Source organism: Ipomoea nil, unplaced genomic scaffold (genome assembly GCF_001879475.1).
Source record: "Ipomoea nil cultivar Tokyo-kokei standard unplaced genomic scaffold, Asagao_1.1 scaffold0688, whole genome shotgun sequence".
Classification (NCBI taxonomy): domain Eukaryota; kingdom Viridiplantae; phylum Streptophyta; class Magnoliopsida; order Solanales; family Convolvulaceae; genus Ipomoea; species Ipomoea nil.
The window spans coordinates 2,257,420-2,280,539 of NW_017617116.1; the positions used below are offsets into that span (position 1 = coordinate 2,257,420).

The 23,120-nt window shown below is 31.4% G+C and overlaps 1 protein-coding gene across 1 annotated transcript; it reads right to left on the reverse strand.

Moving 5' to 3' along the window:
• Nucleotides 1-4,238: 4,238 nt before the first annotated feature.
• On the reverse strand, nucleotides 4,239-5,935 carry LOC109175412. The gene is made up of 3 exons (XM_019324675.1): nucleotides 5,907-5,935; nucleotides 5,238-5,813; nucleotides 4,239-4,818 (listed from the first exon to the last, which is right to left on the reverse strand). Exons 1-3 carry the CDS (start codon nucleotides 5,933-5,935, stop codon nucleotides 4,239-4,241), a joined length of 1,185 nt encoding a protein of 394 aa, XP_019180220.1.
• Nucleotides 5,936-23,120: the final 17,185 nt, after the last annotated feature.

Genomic DNA, 23,120 nt, shown 5'->3' on the forward strand with positions numbered 1-23,120 from the left:
TCACTGATCTACTGACTGATCTACGACAGTGCTAAGTCAATCACTCAAACAGAATCATACTGAAATATTATCTAGACACAATATTTAACACAAATACAGAAAATGAAAATCATGATAGTTTGAGGTTTTAGAATTAGGACAAAAATGTTTTAATTCAATAAGAAACCAACATGATTAGTCCAAACAGATAAATCTTGCAAATTATATGGTGGACCCTGTTCAAAACAGTTTTTATATTAAGTCGTTAACGGCGTTGATCAGTACATCATGTTTAATAACGTTCCTTTTGAACTATGTTCATAATATTTATTATATGTTCATAAACTTAAATCGATCTTAATGCACATAAACAATAAACTGCAAGTATATCATGTCTATTTCTATTCACTCTGTAGTAGATACATAAGTTCATTCTGTACGTTTATAAAAATAAGTGCATCATGATTGTAGGTGTGCAGTAAATAGTGCGAATAACTATTAATCACACTATCTTGAATGTTGAAACACGTCGGAATTGTTTAGAACTATGGTTCATCTTTTCCGGCAAATTATGTTTGTGCATCCATGTGCACCATGCATGGTGTGTACAGATGCAAAAACAACGTCGTTTTATTAAAAATGCGCGTCCCACTTAAAAAAAAAATCAGTTTTGATTCCCAGCAACAATATTATGTTGTACATAATTTGAACTATATATCCAGAATCAATGAACTAAAAATTCAGAATCTATGAACTAAAAATACAGAATGAATGAACTAAAATTAAAGAATGAATGAACTAAAAATCCATAATGAATGAACTAACTATCCATAATGAATGAACTAAATATCCAGCATGAATGAAAAAAAAAAAATCAGTTTCGATTTACGTCTAAATATCCAGAATCAATGAACGAACTAAAAATTCAGAATCAATGAACTAAAAATCCAGAATCTATGAACTAAAAATCCAGAATGAATGAACAACATAATGATGTTGAGGGGGATCGAAATTGATTTTTTTTAAGTGTGACGCGCATTTTTAGTCAAAACGACATCGTTTTTGCATCTGTATGCACCTTACATGGTGCACACGGATGCACAGCATAACGAATGTCAAGGTGAATGCTGATCCAATGATCATGATCATTTACAAAATGACCAATTGTTCCAATTAATTAATTATTTAAAGTGGATAGGTATAGTATTAGAGGAATAAGTTGATATTCAGGCTTTTAACTTAGAGATCTAATAATTCTTTGAGAGGGTCCTTTGTTAAGAAGTCTTTACAACTTATCAGTGTCCATTATTTTGAGGTAGATTTCTTACCAAATGTATTTAGATTCGGATATAACTCATATCTTTACGCTAAAAGTTATAATTAGTATAATGAATATTCATTTTTATTTCCTTATACGTGCCTAGCAAGTAGCAATCAATGCTACATTTTGATGTCAGGATATTTGATTCGATCCTCCAAGCCTTTACCCAATATCATATCATTGAGTAAAATTATTTGTGATTTTTTAATTGTTTAAATGTCATTTTCCCCTTTGGAATTAAGGATATTTAATCATTAGTGTAAACTGTAAAGAGAATAGCACTACAAAAAAAAAAAAAAAAAAAAAAATTACGGAAAAAGTGTAGGTAATTAAATTAAGAAATTTGTAGGTATTTAATTACCAAGAGATTGCATTCAAAAAAAAAATTACCAAGAGATTTTTATAGGCAAAACACTGAAATTTATAGGTATTTAAGTTGTAATTATTGATATCTAAATTTGTAGGTATTTTGTTACTTTTTTGTAGTGTAGGAAGCAATTTTAAAATGAAAAACTAATAATTATTTATACTGAAATTAAAATACTAATTACAACAATTTAGTACTAATTATTTAAAAAATCAAATCAATGTTAATTGTTCTCTCTTTCAGGTTATTGCATATTTGCATTGTTATGATGCGGTTTTTTTTTTTTAGGTGAGAAACTTATTTTTGGTGGTTTGTGCTTTGACTTGGGAAACTTTCAATTAAACAAAGGGTACATTTGGAAATCTAGAAAATATTTTTTGAAAAATGATTTTAAAAAATAATTTATTTTTTAAAAAAATATTTTAATTTTTTAGTATTTGACTGAAGGTCAAAAAACAGACTTTTTTTGTTAGATTTAAAGTTAAAAAATTATATATTTTTTTGTTTGGTTCATTTTTCTTGAAAAATAAACATAATTATTTGTTATAATAATAATAATAATAATAATAATAATAATAATAATAATAATAATAATAATAATAATAATAATAATAATAATAATAATAATAATCCGGAAAGTAGCTTGAAGGGAGAGACAACAAAATAAAGAATTCAAAAAATGTATTAGGATTAAAAATTTATGAACATATTTTCTGCCAAATTGAGCATTTTCATTGACCGAAATAAACATTTTTCTTTGATTTTTTTTTGAACATCCAAACACCAAAAAATTTGAAAAATAATTCCTTAAAGTAAAGGGAAAAAATCCAACTTAGGAGGTGGATTCTTTTCTGTCGGTAGCTATAATATGTTACCTAATTATTATTTATTTTCCTTTACAAAAATAAAAATAAAAATACTACCTTATAAATCAAGTACGTACGTTTTTGTTTTTGTTCTTGCCTGTGTAACTCTCTTCCCCTCCAATGCCCCCATCTACTATTGTTAAAATCTATTTTGGCTTTGTTTGGCCTACATAACTTATAAGATAGCTTAAAGTTTAAAAGCAATATCTACTAATTTATTTTGAAACTTATTTACGGTAACATTTTAAAATAAGTTATTGTTTTAAACTTTTCATGTTTTATCATACAGAGGATGCATATAATTTTTTTTGTATAGTAGTTTAAAATAAGTTATAAATTCTAAAATAACCTTTACCAAACATAGCATTTATGGAACCCTCTTTGTTTATTTTTGTGTTCCTTTTATCTGCCACTGTTTGTTTAAGTAGGGCATGTTGAAATTATTATATATATATATATATATATATATATATATATATATATATATATATATATATGTTCTTTGAAAAATTATTCTTGATCAATACATTTTTGAGAATCACATTTTCATAAATTTAATTGAAAAGAAAACACCCTCTTCGAGAATCACATTTCTCTGTTCAACATGTGATCTCAAAGTTAATATGGAAGTCATTGGTGATATGACCAAAAAAGGATTTGGTGTTGATATTTAAGGAAACATGATGAAGATTTTCACTTTCTGTAAATGGACGGGACAATTGAACAGATTAAAGGAATTGTTTAATAAAGAGGCGATGAACCAAAAAGGAGATTGATTTTCAATTCATATCGTATTTTAATGATGAAGGTGACTCTTTTTTCTAATTTTCACCTAATTTAATACAAAGTTATCATTTAATTTATTTATATTTTAGGTGTGGTATTGAGCAATATGGTAATTTGAAATGAACGTTTGAATAAATTTAAGTCAAATTTATGTAGAAATATTTTTTTTTTTAAATTGTATGTAAATGATAAATGTATTTATAGACTTAATTCCATTTTTGGTCCTAGATTTATAAGTGGCAGTTCACTTTTAGTTCCTTTTTATCAGAACATTCCCTTTTGGTCCTAGCATTATTGTGACATGACCAATTTTGGTCCTCTATCAACAAAATTGTTGAAATTTTGTTAAATAGAATGACATTTTGATCTTTTTAATACAAAGTGCTTGACCCGTTATAATTTTTTTTGTTTGTTTGTTTGTTTTTTTTTGTTTTTTTGTTTTTTTGAAAAAATTCATAATTGAAGACAGAAATGTCATTGTATTTAACGAAATTTCAACGATTTTTTGGATAGATGGCCAAAATTAGTCATGTCAAAATAATACTAGGACCAAAAGGGGATGTTCTGTAAAAAAGGATTAAAAGTGAACTGCAACCTATAAATCTAGGACCAAAAATAGAATAAACTCATGTATACATACAGCTATTAGCAAAACATTTATTCTCCAACAACATTCACTATCACCACTCAAAAATAGTATTGAAAGACATTCTTATTGATGATAGATTGATAGTAATGCTCATTTTCTCCTCAATAACTCTTGCATTTATTACTTACCAGCAAGGCAATAAGTAGGTTAAGAGCTTCCAACCACAAGATATTTGCTAAACTTTTTTATAGTTTCAAATAACAATAATGTACATTCATTACACAAATTACATTAAAACCTTCTTTTTTTGAAACAAAGAAGCAGCTTTCATTAACAACGTAAAACATCAACAATACAAGTAGGTGGGATCATATTACACTCCCCGAAGACAGCCTCCGAAACGGTCGCTCGAGCAAGCTCGTGAGCTACACGGTTCGCTGTTCTCTTAGTATGGACCACTTTTACAGAGCCCATATCAGTAGCAATCGATAAGCATTGCTTTACAATAAGACCTACGTAGGAAAGATTAACATTGCAGGAATTAAAAGCATTACAAAAGTTTAAACAGTCCGATTCCAAAAACCAGTTTGCCTGGCCTTGCGTCTTCATCCATGAGAGTGCCTCTTTGGCAGCAAGAACCTCAGCTAGAAACGGATCATCAATCCCCTCCAACCAGCCACTCTTCGCAGCAATGAAAGTGCCACCATGGTCACGTACTACCGCCCCAAAACTGGCGCCGGTGTCGAAAGTAGCCGCGTTAACATTACACTTCATGGCTCCGTGTGGAGGTGGTGTCCATCTCTCGGGTTCAGCAGTGCGGCAAGAAGGACGTTGCACCGGAGCGTAAGTTGCCATCCAGGTTGTCTGGGAGTGCAAAATACGCTTGTAGGCCTCCTCCACGGACACAGCACTGTCATGCCAAACAATTTCGTTCCGGATACACCAGGTGGTCCAGAAAATGGTCGCTAGCTTCACAGCCTCGATCGTACTTGAGGTACCTATTGTTTCGTCCATGAAATCAGACAGCTCCTCCCTTGTAACACGTCATTGGTCCCCCACGCACGACTTGCGATCAGACACTCACATAGCAGATGTTCCATTGTCTCTGTTGTATGACCGCAAATCGGGCAGCCACCACCTATCCATTCATTTTTCCGGTGTAGATTCTCTCGTACGGGTAGTATGTTTCTCACGCAACGCCACAAAATTTTTTTAACTTTAGGTGGGATTGGTAACCCCCATAATTTGTTCCACGAGCGGAAGTCAGTCAGCTCCGTGGCTTCAGGTTCGGCATGCATCAGTAAATCATATCCGTGTCGCACCGTGTACCTTCCCTGAATGTCCCCCAGCCACCGCCAATTGTCGCTAACATGGGTGTTGATCGGTGTTGAGAGAATACGTCTTACGTCCACATCCAGAAATATGTCGCGAACAATATCCACATCCCATCGTCCTTGAGCGTCAAAGAGGCCCCTAACTCTAGCCTCCCAGAGGTGTTCTGCGCATGGTGTGTGTAGCGGTTCATTATTAGTTCCGGCCAACCAATTCCAGCCCCAGATTTTCGTGTCCAGGCCATTTCCGATACGTCGCGCAATGCCCAACTTTAGCACTTGTTGGCCAGCCATGATGCTGCGCCATATATAACTCGGGTTTCTGCCTATTTGTGCACTCATAAAGTCAGTGGTGGGATAGTACTTTGCCTTTAGTATGCGGCTAGTCAAAGAATCTGGATAAATGAACAACCGCCAACCTTGTTTAGCCAATAAAGCTAGATTGAACTCGTGCAATCTCTTGAACCCATACCACCTTCCGCTTTCGATTTGCACATCCGGGCCTAGCTCAACCAGTGTATACCTCAGCTTCCCGTCCCTCCACCTCCCCACCAGAAGCGGTTGAATAATTTTTCTAACGTGTCACAAACGCGTAAGGGGAGTAAGAAGGATGACATGGTAAAGATCGGGAGTGCCTGGGCTATACTTTTGAGAAGGACTTCCTTACCTGCACGGGATAGGAACTTGTACATCCATATGCCAATACGGGTTCGTACATTCTCCTCAATATACTTGAACGTAGGGGTGTCAAAGTGGACTGAAGCCCGCGGGTTAGCCCGCACCCGCCCCGCAATGGGGCGGGTTAGGGCCGCAAGAAATTAGGCTCGCGAAAATGCGGGCCTAACGGGCATGGTCCGCAGAGGGCCAGAGCCCGCGCGGGTTGCGGGCTGGCCCGCGGGCTAGACCATATTTAAAAAAAAAAAAATAATATATATAATATATATATATTTTTAAATCATATATATAAGATCTTAATTCTTAAGTAATGTGTAGATCTAACTATCTAAGAGTACACAGAAAGGGAGAAATCCAATAATTCAATAATCCTTCGTCAATTCTTAATTCAATAATTCTTAGAGTACGTAGTTCTTCGGTTCTCCCGTCTCCATCCGCCTCCAACTCTATCAAATAATTACTAAAACTAAATCATCAATTCATACATATTTATGAATTACTAAATCGCCTCCAAGTCAAGCAAACATACATATTTATATATGTATTATACACAGACGAGAATTGTAGAGGGAAAATCTGAAGCTGAGAGAGAAATCGAGTGTGCTGTTGAACCCTAGCTTTGATCACCCTTCTACAGTTCTGCTGAACGCGCGGTATCGATCAGGGATATTTGGGCGAGGTTTATGAATTTTATGGAAGTTTCCGGTGCCATATTTCAAGCGGTTTTAACATGTTTATATACTATTTAATGTTTTTTTTTTTTTTAAATTAAGTTATGGCCCGCGGGCCAGTCCGTGAGACTCGCAAGCCCGCATGGGGCGGGCTTGGGTTGTATAGTTCCAAGCCCGCGGGCTTCGCGGGCCGGCCCGCCAAATAAAAAGACCGCGGTGGGGCGGGCCTAATGAGGCGGGCCGGCCCGTATTGACACCCCTACTTGAACGTGGCAGTTTTGTTGCGCCCTAGGAAAGAGGGAAGGCCCAAGTAGCGCCCCAGATCGGTAGCTGCACGAACACCCATGTATTCGGAAACTGACGTTCTCACATCGGCTGACGTATTAAGACTGTACACTGCACTGGATTTCTCGTAATTAATAAGTTGACCTGAAGCCTGGCAGTATAAGTCTAAGCACTCCTTAATCCTCGTAGCTTCGTGCTGTGTAGCCCTGAAAAATAATAAGCTGTCATCAGCGAAGAAAAGGTGAGTGATAGCCGGGGCCCCCCGCGCTACCTTCACCCCGTGAATATCACCCCAACTCTCAGCTTGTTGCAATAGGATAGACAAGCCTTCAGCACACAGAATGAACAGATAAGGCGACAGTGGGTCACCTTGGCGTATACCCCGGGTGGGACACACCTGGCCCACAATCTCCCCATTTACAAGAATAGCATAACGCACCGTGGTAACACACAACATTATAAGCTCTGTCCACCTCCTGTCAAACCCCAACGCCCCCATCATACCTTCCAAAAAGGCCCACTCCATTCTTTCGTACGCTTTAGCCATGTCTAGCTTTAGCGCTACCCAACCCATAAGGCCCCCAGTTTTCCTCCGCAGAAAGTGTCCAATCTCGTTGGCTACTATAATATTATCAGTTAGCAAACGCTCGGGCACAAACGCACTCTGCGATTGTGACACCACTCGTTCCAGCCACCCCTTTAAACGATTGGCTAACATTTTAGCCAGCACTTTGTAGACAACGTTACAAAGTGCTATCGGTCTCGAATCAGCAACTTTCTCCGGGACCCTTTTTTTCGGGATGAGTACAATGTTTGACTCGTTTAGGCCCGACGGCAGGCATTTGGTTTCCACACAATTAATAATAAACATTGACAGATCATGCCCTATCACTGGCCAAAAGTGTTGAAAAAACGCCGGGGACAGCCCATCCGGTCCCGGGGCTTTTTTCAGGAGCCATGCCAAAAAGAGCGGTTTTCACATCCGTTATTGTGAACGGCTGTAATAATGAGGAATTCATTTCCTCTGTAACCCGTTGACGGACACTGCCAAATAAGTCCGGGCTATTTGCCCCGAAACAAAATATAGAATCGTAGTACCTGAGGATTTCCGCGTGCATCTCAGGCCCGGTTTGCCAGGCACCTGTTTGATCCTTGAGCCGGGTCAGTGTATTGCGCTTGCGACGCTCCGTTGCGGCTTTATGAAAATATTTCGTGTTAGCGTCCCCGTGGCGTAGCCAGAGCTGCTTGGACCTCTGCTTCCAGAAAATCTCTTCGGCCCGGCACAATGTATCCAACTCACCTTCAGTGGCTAAAAACTCCGCCACCCCCGTATCAGTTCGGTCCTCCTTCACTCTGGCTAATATTTGTCGTAGTTGCCGTATTCTGTTGCCGAAACGTCGATGATGCTCTCCGCCCCACCGCCATAGCCGCTCGCTACATACCGCGAGCCGTTCTTGAAAATTCTGCCCCGACGATATTCTCCAGGCTTCGCCAACTACTTTTGCGCAACCCTCCTCTAGGAGCCATGCTGATTCGAAACGGAACACCCGCAAGGCTGTGCGCACGGCTCTTGTCTCGATATCAACAAATATCGCACAGTGATCCGATTCATGCATATAAGTGTGACTGACCTGTGCATCATCATATATTTCCAGCCAGCTCGTCGTTGCTACCGCTCGGTCCAACCTCTCTTCCACCCATGCATCAGTTCCGCGGCCCTTTACCCAAGTAAAACGGCCTCCTGTCATCCCCATATCATTCAATTGGCAGTCTTTGAGCACATCATTAAAATCCTCCAATAGTGATGTCGGATGTGTATGATGTCCCCTTTTCTCTGATAGACAAGTGATGTCATTAAAGTCACCTACAACCATCCACGGCAGAAGTGAACGGTTCTTTAATTGGCGTAGGAGATTCCATGTAATGTGCCGGCGTGTTCTGTCCGGTTCTCCGTAGAAACACGTAAGCCTCCACACCGGTTTCCCCGGGATGGTGATTTCCGCGTACATTAAAACCTTCTAATTTAACCAAACACACTGAAAATATATTATTTTGTATACTATCAAATAATGTGCATTCAATACACAAATAATGTACTTTTAGTATATTAAAAATGCACATTATATTCAAGAAAAGTACATTATTTGAGTACTAAAATTACATTATTTTGTATAGTGTATATTCACTATACAAATAATGTAGTTTTAGTATATTAAAAAGAGTTAATACCAGTCGGGGTCCTCCGAGTATAGTGGCACTGCTACATTTAGTCTTAAACTTTCAATTTAGCCACCTGTGTTCCTTCAACTTTCAAATTTAATCATTCATGGTCCTTCAACTTTCAAGTTAACCACCCATGATCCTTCAATTTTATTTTTTAATCAACCATGGTCCTAACTTTGCGCTTACGTAAACTAAGGGAAGGACCACAAATTGTTAAATTTGAAGGACCACGTATGGTTAAATTAAAAGTTTAGGACTACACGTGGCGATGTCACTATACTCGGAGGACCCCAGCTAGTATTAACTCATATTAAAAAGGGAAAACTGTCAAATTGGCCCCCTAAGTCGAGTGGATAGTGCAATTGGGTCCTCTAAGTGAAAAAAGCTCCATTCAAGTCCTCTAAACCGGTAAAATTGTTCAATTAAGTTCAATATGACTTGTTTATCAGGTTAAATCGATATGGTGTTGACACGTGTCCTTATTATTTTATTTTTTAAAACAAATATTTTTTATTTATTAAAAAGTAAAAATCTGATTTATTATAAATTAATTAATTAAAATAATAAAAAATTAAAAAACTAAAAAAAAATAAAAAAGAACAGCCACTGGCTGTTTTTTTTTTGGTTTGTTTGTTTATTTTTTTTAATTATTATTATTTTAATTAATTAATTAATAATAAATAATATTTTTAATAAATAAAAAACATTTGTTTAAAAAAATAAAATAAGAACCGGTGGCTTGTGGTCCACTGGTATCGGATTGCTCCCTTATGTGGGAGGTTTAGGTTTCAAGCCTCAGTGTAGGCATAGGTTGTATGGGTATCCCCCTTCCTTTGTAATATAAAAAATAAAAAATAAAATAAGAAAGACACGTGTCAACACCATATCAATTTAACCTGTTAAACAAGTCATATTGGACTTAATTGAACAATTTTACCGGTTTAGGGGATTTGAATGAAGCCTTTTTCACTTAAGGGACTCAATTGCACTATCTACTTGACTTAGGGGACCAATTTGACACTTTCCCCTATTAAAAATATACTTTTTAATTGTCCATATAACACTGTGTGAATCATGGTCCACAATAATTTGCTACTAACTCCATGACGAATTTGCCCAATTTATTTGTGCAAAGGTCCAATAGAATTTGATATTACTCATGGACACCAAGAAACGGCCCAAGTCACTTGCCCAATCAATTAAGGCAGCCTAGACTGAAGGGAGAACTAAAATCGAACTGCTATGCCATGGACCTGTGTAAGGTGGATACGGGTCCAATACAACGTCGTTCTATAATTCGAAAGTAACGGTAATATTAGTGGTATTGTTTTTTCTCCATCAATTAGATTTTTTTTTAAAAAAAGATTGTCAAAAGAATTCAGCGACATCAAAAATTGTAAATACACTGTTATGTAACTGTGATTATAGAGTTCTGCAGTTGTGAATATAGAGTTGTGAAAATATTTTCCAATCCATTGGAACTTGACTTCCCAAAGTGAAGGAAAACAAAATCCTAGCAAAGGATTGGTATTTTGTTTTCCAAAGGATTTGGGAAGAAAGTATAACACAATTGAACTATTTTATCCTCATTAAAGTTTATTAATTACACACATATATATTATTGTTAAGGGCATATTAGTCTTTATATTCATAATTCCTTACGATTCTAAACTCAATCAAATAATGGAATTTATGTTCCCAATAATTTCTTTTCCACCAATCAAACAATGGAATATATTTTTCTGGTAATTTGTTTTCCATGAAATTTAAATTCCATTTCCATTCAAATATTTTTCAGCGAACCAAACGGACTGTAAAATCAGACATGTATTTAACTAAAATCTAGAGTTCAAATCCATGCCTCAATGTTCTCGAAAGAGCTTCTTGACTAGAATATTCAAAATTCTAGAGGTAAGTACAATCGTACTTTGTACAAATAACACTTATTTTTTAGGAACAAAATTGAAAAGTTAGTAACATTTGTTATGTTTTATTAAAACCGTGCAAAAAAAAGAGACGGAGAGAATCATAGGAAGATTAGGATATAAAACCATAATGTGACTTAAATACAAAGGGTTCTAATACTAGTCCTAATACTACCGATTAGTTTTGTAATAAAGCAACATCACTTTCCAAAATTAACATCAAGCACCTAAAATAGAGATTGAAACTTGCACAAATTGTTTGACTTGTAAATCAAGAAAACAGACTCGATCTATAGTTAAGAAAGTGAAATTGGTTTATAAAAGTAAAAAAATAAATAAATAAATAAATAAATAACATATGATCGAATCCCTTTATATTATAAGAACCAAATAATGATGACCACTACTCAAATCTAGAATAAACTTAGTCACTAAAATAAGTTTGGACATAAATAATGGTCCCCAAAGAAAAAAAGAAAGGGAGAAAAACTTGATGGTTGGTAATGCAAAGGCTTTGAATTCAAAATATTTTATTTAATTAAGTTTTTCTCACCCTTTTTTTTTTTCTCTTAGTGGACCACTTCTTTTAGTTGTTATTGCTTGACTTCTACTTTTTAACATATGATAGTATGTAGAATATAATATAGAAGACCAAAGTACACATCTTGCTCTCTCCTTGCATGTTATATATATATATATATATATATATATATATATTCTCAACAGTAGAGTTTGTTCTCTTAGTTTCCTAATAATTTTTTCGAATAGTTTTGTATGAGTAGTTTGTGTAAGTTTTGGTTTGTTGAAGGTGTATAGTTATAGAAGAAATTGATGGGTTAACATTTAAGAGCAACACTACTTTATGAGATTGTCAGAAAATCTTTAATATATGTATGACTAAATTAAAAATTATCTTTTAAAAATAATGAGATAGGATTGCAAATTTGCAACTTCCAAAATACATTTTTAAATTGTGGTTGTGAAATTTTTCGTAAATTAAAGATAGAATTGCTACTCTTATTTCAAATTTCAAATTTTTAATTGCCATATAACTGGGAACAACAAAATCAGTAGACGGCTCGTAATAAAATAAAATAAGTTAATACTTAAATAAATAAATAAGGTTATAGGCCAACCAAATAAGCAATCACAAATTATATCATCAACCATGGTATTGTAGACATTGATCTATATTATGGTTATGTTTGGTAGAGCTTATTTTAAGTTACAAATAAATAAATTATAAGTTTTGTTTGATAAAATATGGAGAACTTAAAATAATAGTTTATTTTGAAACGCTACTTTAAATAGCATTTTAAAATAAGTTAGTAGCTAATAGCTTTTAAACTTTCAACTTTAAGCTAGCTTATAAGTTAGGTATGCCAAATAAAGCCGGTGCGTATATTTAATTAACAAATTATATACTTGTAAATAAACTACAAGTACATAATATGTCAACTGTAACAGGTACATAATATGTTAATTGTATATATATAATCCGAACACGCTCCATAATGTACGGTAAATTATTTTGTGGACCCGGCTCCACCTTGCAAGGTGGACTCGGGTCCAAAGATACACAATTTACATACTAAATGCTTACAATTTACCTTTTAAAAATTCACAATTTATGATAACCTTGTATTGTATTCACAAATTCTCAAAACTTAGAAACACAATTTATATATCTATATTTTTGAAAGCAACACAATTTATCTTTTAAATGTTCACAATTTTAATACTAAAAATACATTAGGACCAGGATCCACCTTGCAAGGTGGACCAGGGATCGTGGTATAACAACTGATAATGTAGATGGTGGACCTTGGTCCGCAATATAAAGATTGATTAGCAATGTCTTGGCGGGCATGGGCCAACCTCTATTATTTAACTTTTACTAAATTTGCACATATGATCTGCCTCTAATTGGGCTTTAATACTCTATTTATTGGTTCAAACAAATTTTTTAAAAATTGGTTTATTTTATTTTGTACCCACAATTATAAAATGTGAAAGAGACCAAATTTAATCTATATCTATATCTATATATCTATATATATATATATATATATATATATATATATATATAAAAGTAAAATCCTCCTATTTCATTTTCCCGCCCAAACTTTTGTAGTAAAACTTATTCAGTAATCAAATGTAAAATAGAAATTAAATAAAATCAATATTGTTTCCATATTTACGTATTAACCTATTTGGTAAATCTATTAATTGGTAATATTTTTTCCTTATATTCATTTATTTATATTGAGTAATTATATATAGAGATATAGATATGTATACTAACATACAATTGTTACGACTCCAATGTTTATCCTTGCCCAGGATATTTCTCCATTGAAGACTTGCAAGCTATTAGACTGCAATTGGTGCGCACCTGACCTATATGATTTCATAAAATCTAGAGAGTGCATGTTTCACGTTCAAGAGGTATTTTTTTTTTTCAATTTTGCTTTTTTCTACGACTCCAATATTTATCCTTGCCCGGGATATTTCTCCATTGAAGACTTTCAAAGCTATTAGATGGTGATTAGTGTGCACCTATATGAAGTCCCATAGAGAAAGGGGAGTGATTCCATAAAATCTAGAGAGTGCATATTTCACGATTAAATGGTATTTTTTCGATTTTGCTTTTTTCTAGAACTCGTGTTGTATATTAAATTGGGACGAAGATGCATTCCAAAGCTGCTTCCAATACTGCAAAAATAAATTGCAAAATAACACTTTTTTTTTTACTCCATTGTAGGGAACTTCGTGCTCATATACCAAGGGAGCATGTTGGTAAGTACTCTAAGCTTTTCAAAGAATAAAATGTTTATGCCATTAAAAAAATTATGGTGATAAGTAATTTCTATATTTACAAAAAATGCACTAATTATTTTATGTTGTAATTCAACTATGCTAATTTGGTTAAAGAATAAAAAAAAATGACAACTTTCCTGGACAAATTTATTTATTGAAATCATTTTCATCTTTGAAGTCTGTAGATGATAAACAGTTCGTTGGTAAGTTTTCATTTACAATTTTAATCTACATCTGAATTTATTTATTTATTTATTTTTTATTAAAATGTTTGACGTTATTGGTAGGATCGTTGAGATATACTCCCCATTGGATAAGATCATTGCATGGAAGCCTTCTTAACTTATTGATTTTATAATTGTACGTTGATACAAAGTAAATTATCTAACTTTGTTATTTTTATTGTATTTTGTATATGTATTTTTTATTAAGTAGTTTATTTGTTTATAGGGATAATTAATTGAAGGCTATAGTGTGAGATCAACATATACCAAGAGTTGAAACTTTTTTTTTTTTTTTTTAAATTCTGGCCTTGCAAATCCTATGGTTGTTCTTATGCAATTGTGTAAAGTTAAGAATGATACAAAGAGTTAATCTAAACACAAGCGTTTTATCTTTTCTTTATATTTGAAAGTGTTTGACTAAGGACAAGTAATGAATGTTCTTTTTTATTAGCCGGTTATATCAAGATATGTAACTCTTGATACACAGCTCCTTTTCAATCAAGATTTTCAGAGTTTTGTGAATTTCTGGAAAAGTAAATTTATTATGTCTTAATCATTATCATAATGTTTTTATCATTTATTTTTGTACTTATTTTGTTTATGATTGTCTTTTTTTTTTTTTTTTTTTTTCAGTCTACGTATTGATTAGACCCCTCTAAGAAACATTATTGTTATTTATGAGATGATTGAGATAAACAGTAGCAATAAAACATTTTTTTTTAAATTGATACAGTGGCATCAAATTTTTTAATAATCTTTTGCCACTTTTTAAAATGATTTATTAGTATAAATTGTCACACTTTAAAATGTATTTTTTTAATGTTAATAAATAAATTAGCTTAAAATAATACATAAAAATCCAAAGGATAAGCAAAGTATAAAATAAAGTCAAAGTTGTACATGTTTTCAAAGTGATGGAGCATTGTAATAGTCTCAGTGCATCCAAATAAAAGCATCATTTAACTAATTATTATTTCTTATCTCACAAGGTTCAATACTACAGATATATATGTGTATATAACTAATTATATACTGATTTATGATCAAAGAGTGCCATATATGATCTTAGACCTCAAATTTTACTTCCAAATATATTATAAATAATCAACCTACATAAGTACTATCTTATGTTCATATGAACAAAACTCATCATCCTTATGTGTGCATGTGCACATACAAAACTATAAACGGTCATTTTTAGATTGAATTCATCTTTCATGCGTAGCTAGCTGTATTTTTACCAACAAATTTACTACAGCTTTTTTTGTAAGCAAATGTAAAATGAATATTAACTAAAATCTTGGTAATATTGTTTCCATATTTACGTATTAACATAATAACAAAATACCATATATAAAAGACATATTATTTATATTCTATAATATAATAATATTTTTGGTAACATTATTGTTTGCAAATTCTCCATATTTTTTTTACTTATTTATAATACTGTGTAGAAAAGATATAATTAATTAGGTAATAACATATTAGCATAATTGGTAATATTATGTATGGTATTACCGTGTAGAATTTTTGGATGTTTATCACCAACTAATTTAATACAACTTATGTTGTAAGCAAATGTAAAATAGAAATTAACTAAAATCTTGGTAATATTGTTTCCATATTCAATGCTCTCACGTACTAACATAATACCCTATATAACCAATTTAAAAAATTTATAATATAACCAATTCATATATATATATATATATATATATATATATATATATATATATATATATATATATATATATATATATATATATATATATATATATATATATATATATATATATATATATATATATATATATATATATATATGCTACAACCTCACGGTCAAATCTATACTATATAATTAAAAACAAAATCCTATTTACTTGACTTCCTACCCAAACAATAATAAATAGTAAAGGTAAATTAAAAAAAAAAAGAATGAAAAATGAACACAAATATTTCACAATAATATTCTACATCATCAATTAAAAATATAATGGAAATTAGGTAAATTGGAAAAAAGAAATGAATATTAATAATTCACTGAAAATTAAAAATGAAAAAAGGAATAAGGTTCAAATTGGCCACTGAACGTAACCTGAAAATGCAATTAGGCCACTGAACGAAAAAAAAGTGCAATTAGGCCATTGAACACTCAAAAAATGTGCAATTAGGCCACTGAACTCTCCAAACGTATGCAATTTTACCGGATAGCAGGTTACCATCAATTTTAGCAGGTTACCTGCTTACGTGGCAGCTTAGTTGGCATTTTTAATAATTTTTAAATAATTTTTAATAATTAATTTTAATAATAAATTTTATTAAAAAAATTGGAAAAAATTAAATAAAAAATAAAATAAAGTCATTTTTATTTTTTTTAAAATTTTTTTAATAAAAAGTTATTATTAAAATTTATTAAAAATTAATTAAAATTTATTAAAAATGCCAACTTAGCTGCCACGTAAGCAGATAACCTGCTAAAATTGAGGGTAACCTACTATCAGGTGAAATTGCACATTTTTTGAGTGGTTCAGTGGCCTAATTGCACTTTTTTTTCGTTCAGTGGCCTAATTGCACTTTCAGGTTACGTTCAGTGGCCAATTTGAACCTTATTCCATGAAAAAAAAAAAAGAGTTAAAGTTAGGTTAATTGGAAAAGTAAATGAATATTAATAATTGACTGAAAATAAAAATGATCCATAATTGACTAGAATGGAAAAGGAAATGGTCAGATCATTGCATTTTAATTTTTCACAATAATATTATACAGTATAATACATCAAATCACAATTATGTCATCAATCTTTCACAATTTTAAACAACGAAATGCAAATTAAAAATAGAACGAAAATATTTTAATAATAATACTCTACATCATCAAGTAAAAGTAAATTAAAAATGAAAAGAAAATATTTAAATAATAATATTCTACATCATCAATAGTAAAGACATATTTTAAACAATAGTAAAGATAAATTAAAAATGCAACAAAAATTAAAAATGAAACAGAAATATTTCAATAATAATATTCTACATCATTGGTTGAAAATGAAACAAAAAAAGAATATTCCAATTGGCTAATTGACTGAAAATAAAAAAGAATAATTGGTTGAAAATGAATATGACATTACAAATTGACTGAAAATATAAAAAGAAATGAATACTAATAGTTGACTGCAAATAAAAAATGATCCATAATTGATTAATATGAAAAAAATGGTTAGATAATTACATTTTAATTAAAAATGGAACGAAAATTAAAATTTGACGGAAATATTTCAATAATAATTCTACATCATAAATAGTAAATGCATATTTTAAACAATATTAAAGATAAATTAAAAATGGAACGGAAATATTTCAATAATAATATTATACATCATCAATTAAAAATGAAACGAAAATTAGGTAAAAATGTCACATTCTAATTAATTAATTGACTAAAAATATAAAAGAATAATATACTGAAAATGAATTTGATATTACTAATTGACTTAAAATATAAAAAGGATCGCTAATTGACTAATACTCTACCATTATATATTTTCACTCGAGTCACCTATCCTGATGGACTGAAGGTGTTAGCTCTATACGATGATGGACAGGATTGCGTTGCTACTACCAATACCAATGTCGTCTACAAAGAGGTTTCAATAATGTCTAAATACAATCGTTGATGTTATTTTTTTTTTTTTTTAATGACAAAATTGTTATATATCTAGACAAAAAATATATATATTCTATACAAATGAATTATAACTAAGTTGCTAGAGAACAAACACATTTGCCTAATTTATATATAAAAAAAAAATACTAAACAATGATAAATAAAATCTCCAAATTACAGCACCGCATGCGTACATCTACACATTAGCTATTAATTTGAGCAATTATTTGCTCAAATTCAAACAATGATAACATCAAAACACATAAATAATCCAAACCATATCTTCAACTGCACTATATAATATTTGATGTTCTAATTTAAATAACTATATATCAATCCAAATATTTTTAATATATTATAACAAACCCATTCCGTGCATCGCACGGGCGCAAATACTAGTTTACTAAAAACAAGCACAATACTCAACTAATAAGAGTAAACTATTTATTTACAATCTACCTAAATAATACATATAAATTGTGCTCATTAACATGCGTGTCCTCATTTGGTAGACATTTTCACAAACATTAAATTTTCCCAGTATTTTAAATGTATTAGACAAAGTAAAATAAGATTGATGTGAAATACAAATTCCATAGGTTGTGGAATTTCAATTTTGGGGATTGTAGAAAATGCAATTCCCTCCAGCAAAATAATGAAATTGTAAATTTCATAAAATTTGGTGCGAATAGAATTATAATTCTATCCTACCAAACACCCATAAAGGTTACTTAAATCATTTCTTTAACGTGTTAGTGCATTAGTTAATAAAGTCCCATACTATGATTTGGTTTGCTAAGGATAAACAAATCCTTGTCACCTTAAAATGAATAAAATCCCATACAATGATTTGGTTTGCTAAGGATAAACAAATTCTTCTTATCCTAATTAGTGTCATAATTAATATGAGTTAATACCATTTGAGTGCTCTGAATATAGTGATTTTGTCAATTGCCACATTTAGTTTTAAACATTCAAATTGACGAACCGTGATCCTTCGACTTTTAAATTATTACTATCAAATTTTAATCAGCCATGGTCCTTCTAGTAGAACCACAACTAGTTAAATTTTGAAAGTTTAAGGGTCATGTGTGATTAACTTGGACTATGGATGATAATAATTTGAAAGTTGAAGAATTACATGTGATCAATTTGAAAGTTTAAAGATTAAACGTGACAAAACGATTATACTCACTATAGTGGACCCATATGACATTAATTCTAATTAATATGGTTTGGAATTAGGGCTATGATAGGGCCTAGTTGAGCAGCTTTGTGGTGGTAGGTGCATGGACGCAGACTCTGGTAAACTCAGCCAGCGCAGCTATCCAGGGCCAATTATTGGGTTAGGGCCGGACCCCATTTTCACCAACCGTTTGGCCATCAACAAACCAGTCCACTGAGCCGGCGTGTGGTCTACTCTCTGTGTTTTGACTCCCCACCAAATATTCAACACACACTTCCTCTTGTTCCCTAGCCATTTATTGGCGTTCTTAGTTTAAGTCGGTCAGTTATATAGGGTTGATTTTTAAATTTTTATGGTCCTATTTTTATAAATAAATGAGGCCTTATTAAAAATATAAGTGTAATATTTAAAACCAATACCGTAAAATTGATGACTCTTCTTTTCAGTTACATAATGGTTTTGTCATGCTCAATTAATTAGGTCCTAATTATTAGGAGAGAGAAGTGATTTGGAAAAAAACTGATGAGTTTTATGATTAATTGTAGATTTTTTTAAAAAAAATTTGTTAAGTAGCTAGGTCAAAAATAAATATTGGGCCCTCTAAAAATTAAGGCTCTGTACTGTTGTCCATTTTGCAGTCTTACACGCCCCAAAATCCGGCCATACAGTTATATATGGGTAATTTAGACTGATTTACATCATTGTGATCCTTTATCAATGTCAGCTAAAATTACAATATAAAGTTTGCCCAGTACACACTTTCGTGTAGTGACTCCAAGCTTCTATCGTCTTTAAAAAAAAATAGGATTAGGTATCCTAGAAATGTCACAGCACCTTATATGATTATCCATTTTGGTAACTGATTGTTTGTTTTTGTAAATTGAATCTTTAATTGTGTCACAATGTTACGTTTTTATCCTTTATCCTAATGTCTTTTAATTTGTTTACTTTTTTCACCGTTTTGGAGTGTGATCTCCAGTGTTAGAATCCATCAAGTATTTACCACTACACTAAAAGTTATAATTAATAACAAAAATACAAATTTAATTGTTTATACTTGTGTAGTAATCTATGTCATGTTTCAATGATAGGATGTTGGACTCAACCCTTTTAAATCATCGCCCAATAATCCCTATTATATTCCAACATTTGCTAGTGACCTGCTCTAATATCAACTGTCAAGATCAAACACTTGTCACTATATCAAAATCTATAGTCAATAGTCAAAGCATAATTTTATTTCCTTATACCTGCATAACAATTAATACCACATTTGATGGTAAGATGCCTGAAGACTAGCAATATAATATGACAAATAATAAAAAGTCTTGACTAGCCTAAAGAATATAATAGGACTTAAACTTTGGGAGAATTAGAATTAAAAACATAACTAACACTATCAACTGTCAAACGATTCTCTTTTAACCGTTTAAACTACAAGTCAATGCCTAATTGGAACCAAAATATTTAAAGATATGGTCGTAAAGGAATATCACAAAATTTGTGGGCACTTTCTTAAATTAATATATAGTGGTCCTCTACAAAAAATGGAATATGATCTAACAAAAGGCTTTCATAATTTATACCCGTGGATTTATGCTAAGAAAAAAGTTTCACGATAACTGAAACACGTTAATTTTGGCAGCAAAAATTTTCACTAAAATCTTTTAGGTAATGTTCGTATTTAATTAATAAGTATATTTAATTTATTAAAAAAAAAAATTATTGACACGTAAAATGATGAAAATTTTGGTGAAATTTTTTTCACTAGGGATATGATTCCACTTGAATAACAATGTTCATTTTTATGTTTTTGGGTCTTTAACCCAGGAGTCCAATACATGAAATGTTGTAACACAGACATGTAATACATATACATGTAAAAAAAATAAAAATTATTGACACGTAAAATGATGAAAATTTTGGTGAAAATTTTTTGTTCCGATAACTTTATACCTAATTTTGTATTTCACTAGGGATATGATTCCACTTGAATAACAATGTTCATTTTTACGTTTTTGGGTCTTGAACCCAGGAGTCCAATACATGAAATGTTGTAACATTTGCCAGTAAAATAGGTTATCCGTAAGAGAGTATCATGTTAGACATTTAATACACATACATATATATGCAGAGGAAGTAAGAGAGATTTTCTTCTTCCAATTGCTGTATATTGAACCAATGAGTTAAAGTAGGGGAGATTCTCATTAGGAGAGCTCGGCGGAGGATGGTGATGCGGGGTGTTAATTAGATGGGTCATCTCGTTGGGTACTTTAAAACTTAACATAGATTATTGGTACTAGGGAATGTTAGTTCGAAATCAATGGGTTAGTCCGATAACAAGACCAAAAAATTTTAAGGTTAAGACAATATAATATTAGTCCAATAAGGTCAAAATTGATAGTTCGATGGCTCGAACAGACTAGTCAGATAGTTTGAACCACTTAAGACTATTATTTATTTCACCAGTGATGTGGAACAAAATATATAGGGAGTTTATGCGTAAGCTCATCTTTAATTTTTTTAAAATTAATTTTGAAATAAATTTTTTATAAATATATTACTAAATTTATTACAAAATAAAATATTTTTATGTAAATAAATAATGAAAAAAAATATATCATTATTATATTATAGTGTAAATATATTAATTATTTTTAGTTAGAATTTGGAAATGGAGGATTAGATTGACTTGAATGATGTATAAGTTTATATTTATTAGTATACTAGTTTTACACGCGCATTGCACGAATGGACTAATGCCCAATGTTTATATTTAAATAAGTATTTTAAAGTATATCAATGCAAGATTATATAAGAGAAGTTCATACATAGGTAATTGAATATCAAATTTGTTATTTAAATATGTAATTCAAAGTATATGAATGCAAGATAATATCGGAGATTCATTATAATTGTCACTAAAATAAATGTTTGCAACTTTTTAAAATCGATAATCTAAATACTTAGTCTAAAAATGATAGTCTAAATGAATACTACTTTTCGCTTGAATTTTTCTAAGTCTTCTTAATTCTTTTTTGAGTAGCATTGTCATTGTCATTGTCATTGTCTTCATCTTCACTATTTGTCCTCTTATTTTTTGTTGGTAGTGTGTTATTTGCGATTGGGTTACTGGTGGTAGCATAGATGTCATCGTCATGCAATAAGATTATGGTGTAGAAAGCTGTGAATTTGCCTTGTTGTGCATATGACTGGATCTTAGTTGTACTATGAACTCTTGATCTTGCAAGCGCCTGTTGATATTTTGCAGTGGTAGTTTTTCACCCTATATGTTTGATGCGGAAGTATTGAATAAAATAGTAATATTTATTATATTTGTATAAGTTTCATGAGTAGTACCTCTTGTTATATTTTCATAACTTGTTTACTTGATAGTAGCAATAAAAACTATACATGTAGTCCAAATACTGATGTTGCAACGTGTCTAGTGTCATCAACAATTTCCACATCCATTTTGCACATGTTCATTTTCAAGTTTATATATTTTTAGAATTAGTAGGAATGAGTGAAGAACTTGATTTTGTGTGCAGTATGTGTTTTTTTAATTTTTTTTTTATTGAATTGATACTACCTTGGAGTTAACTTGTTTTTCACTTTGTGCATAAACCTTTTTAAAATAGTGACTACACATCAGTACATCCTATATATCAAGTATTTTTGTTGTCAATGTTGATATTGATTTTGCCTATAATCTAAACAGGTTGAGTCTAGAAGATTAAATGAATTATAAATTTATATTAGTTCTAATATATTTAATGAATGCACAATAAGTATTTTACATACATGATTAATGAATGCATCAACGATGGCTATTTTTTAATTTTCTTAATTTTCTAGGTTTGCCAAATTGATTGCAGCATTGTTGTAAAAAGAAGACAATGGACAATGTAGTGAATATAATCAATTGATGAATTTGAATGTAAAGAATCTTTGTATTTGAGAAAATAAAGAAATGCATATGTATTATTTTTTGTTGCAGCTACTAATTTATTTAATTTAATAAGAGTAATAGGGTGAGGAACTTAATTATGCCAAACTTTGATTGGGATGACGTCCGAACCTAAGACCTTGCTTATGAAAATCAATGAGTAAGTAAAAGATAAAGTAGGAAAAATAAAATTACTAAAATAAAAATAAGCTAAACCATTATTTCATCAAATAATTTGATAGACATTTTTAGTTCAT

Excerpts from the sequence above, each read along its gene's own strand:
- LOC109175412 (XM_019324675.1), bottom strand. The coding sequence starts at position 5,935 with ATGGATGTACAAGTTCCTATCCCGTGCAG. Across the intron at positions 5,814-5,906 it reads CAAGTTCCTATCCCGTGCAG|AAAAATTATTCAACCGCTTC; the intron begins GTAAGGAAGTCC and ends GTGACACGTTAG. Across the intron at positions 4,819-5,237 it reads CTGGGGGACATTCAGGGAAG|TGCTGTGTCCGTGGAGGAGG; the intron begins GTACACGGTGCG and ends TTGGCATGACAG.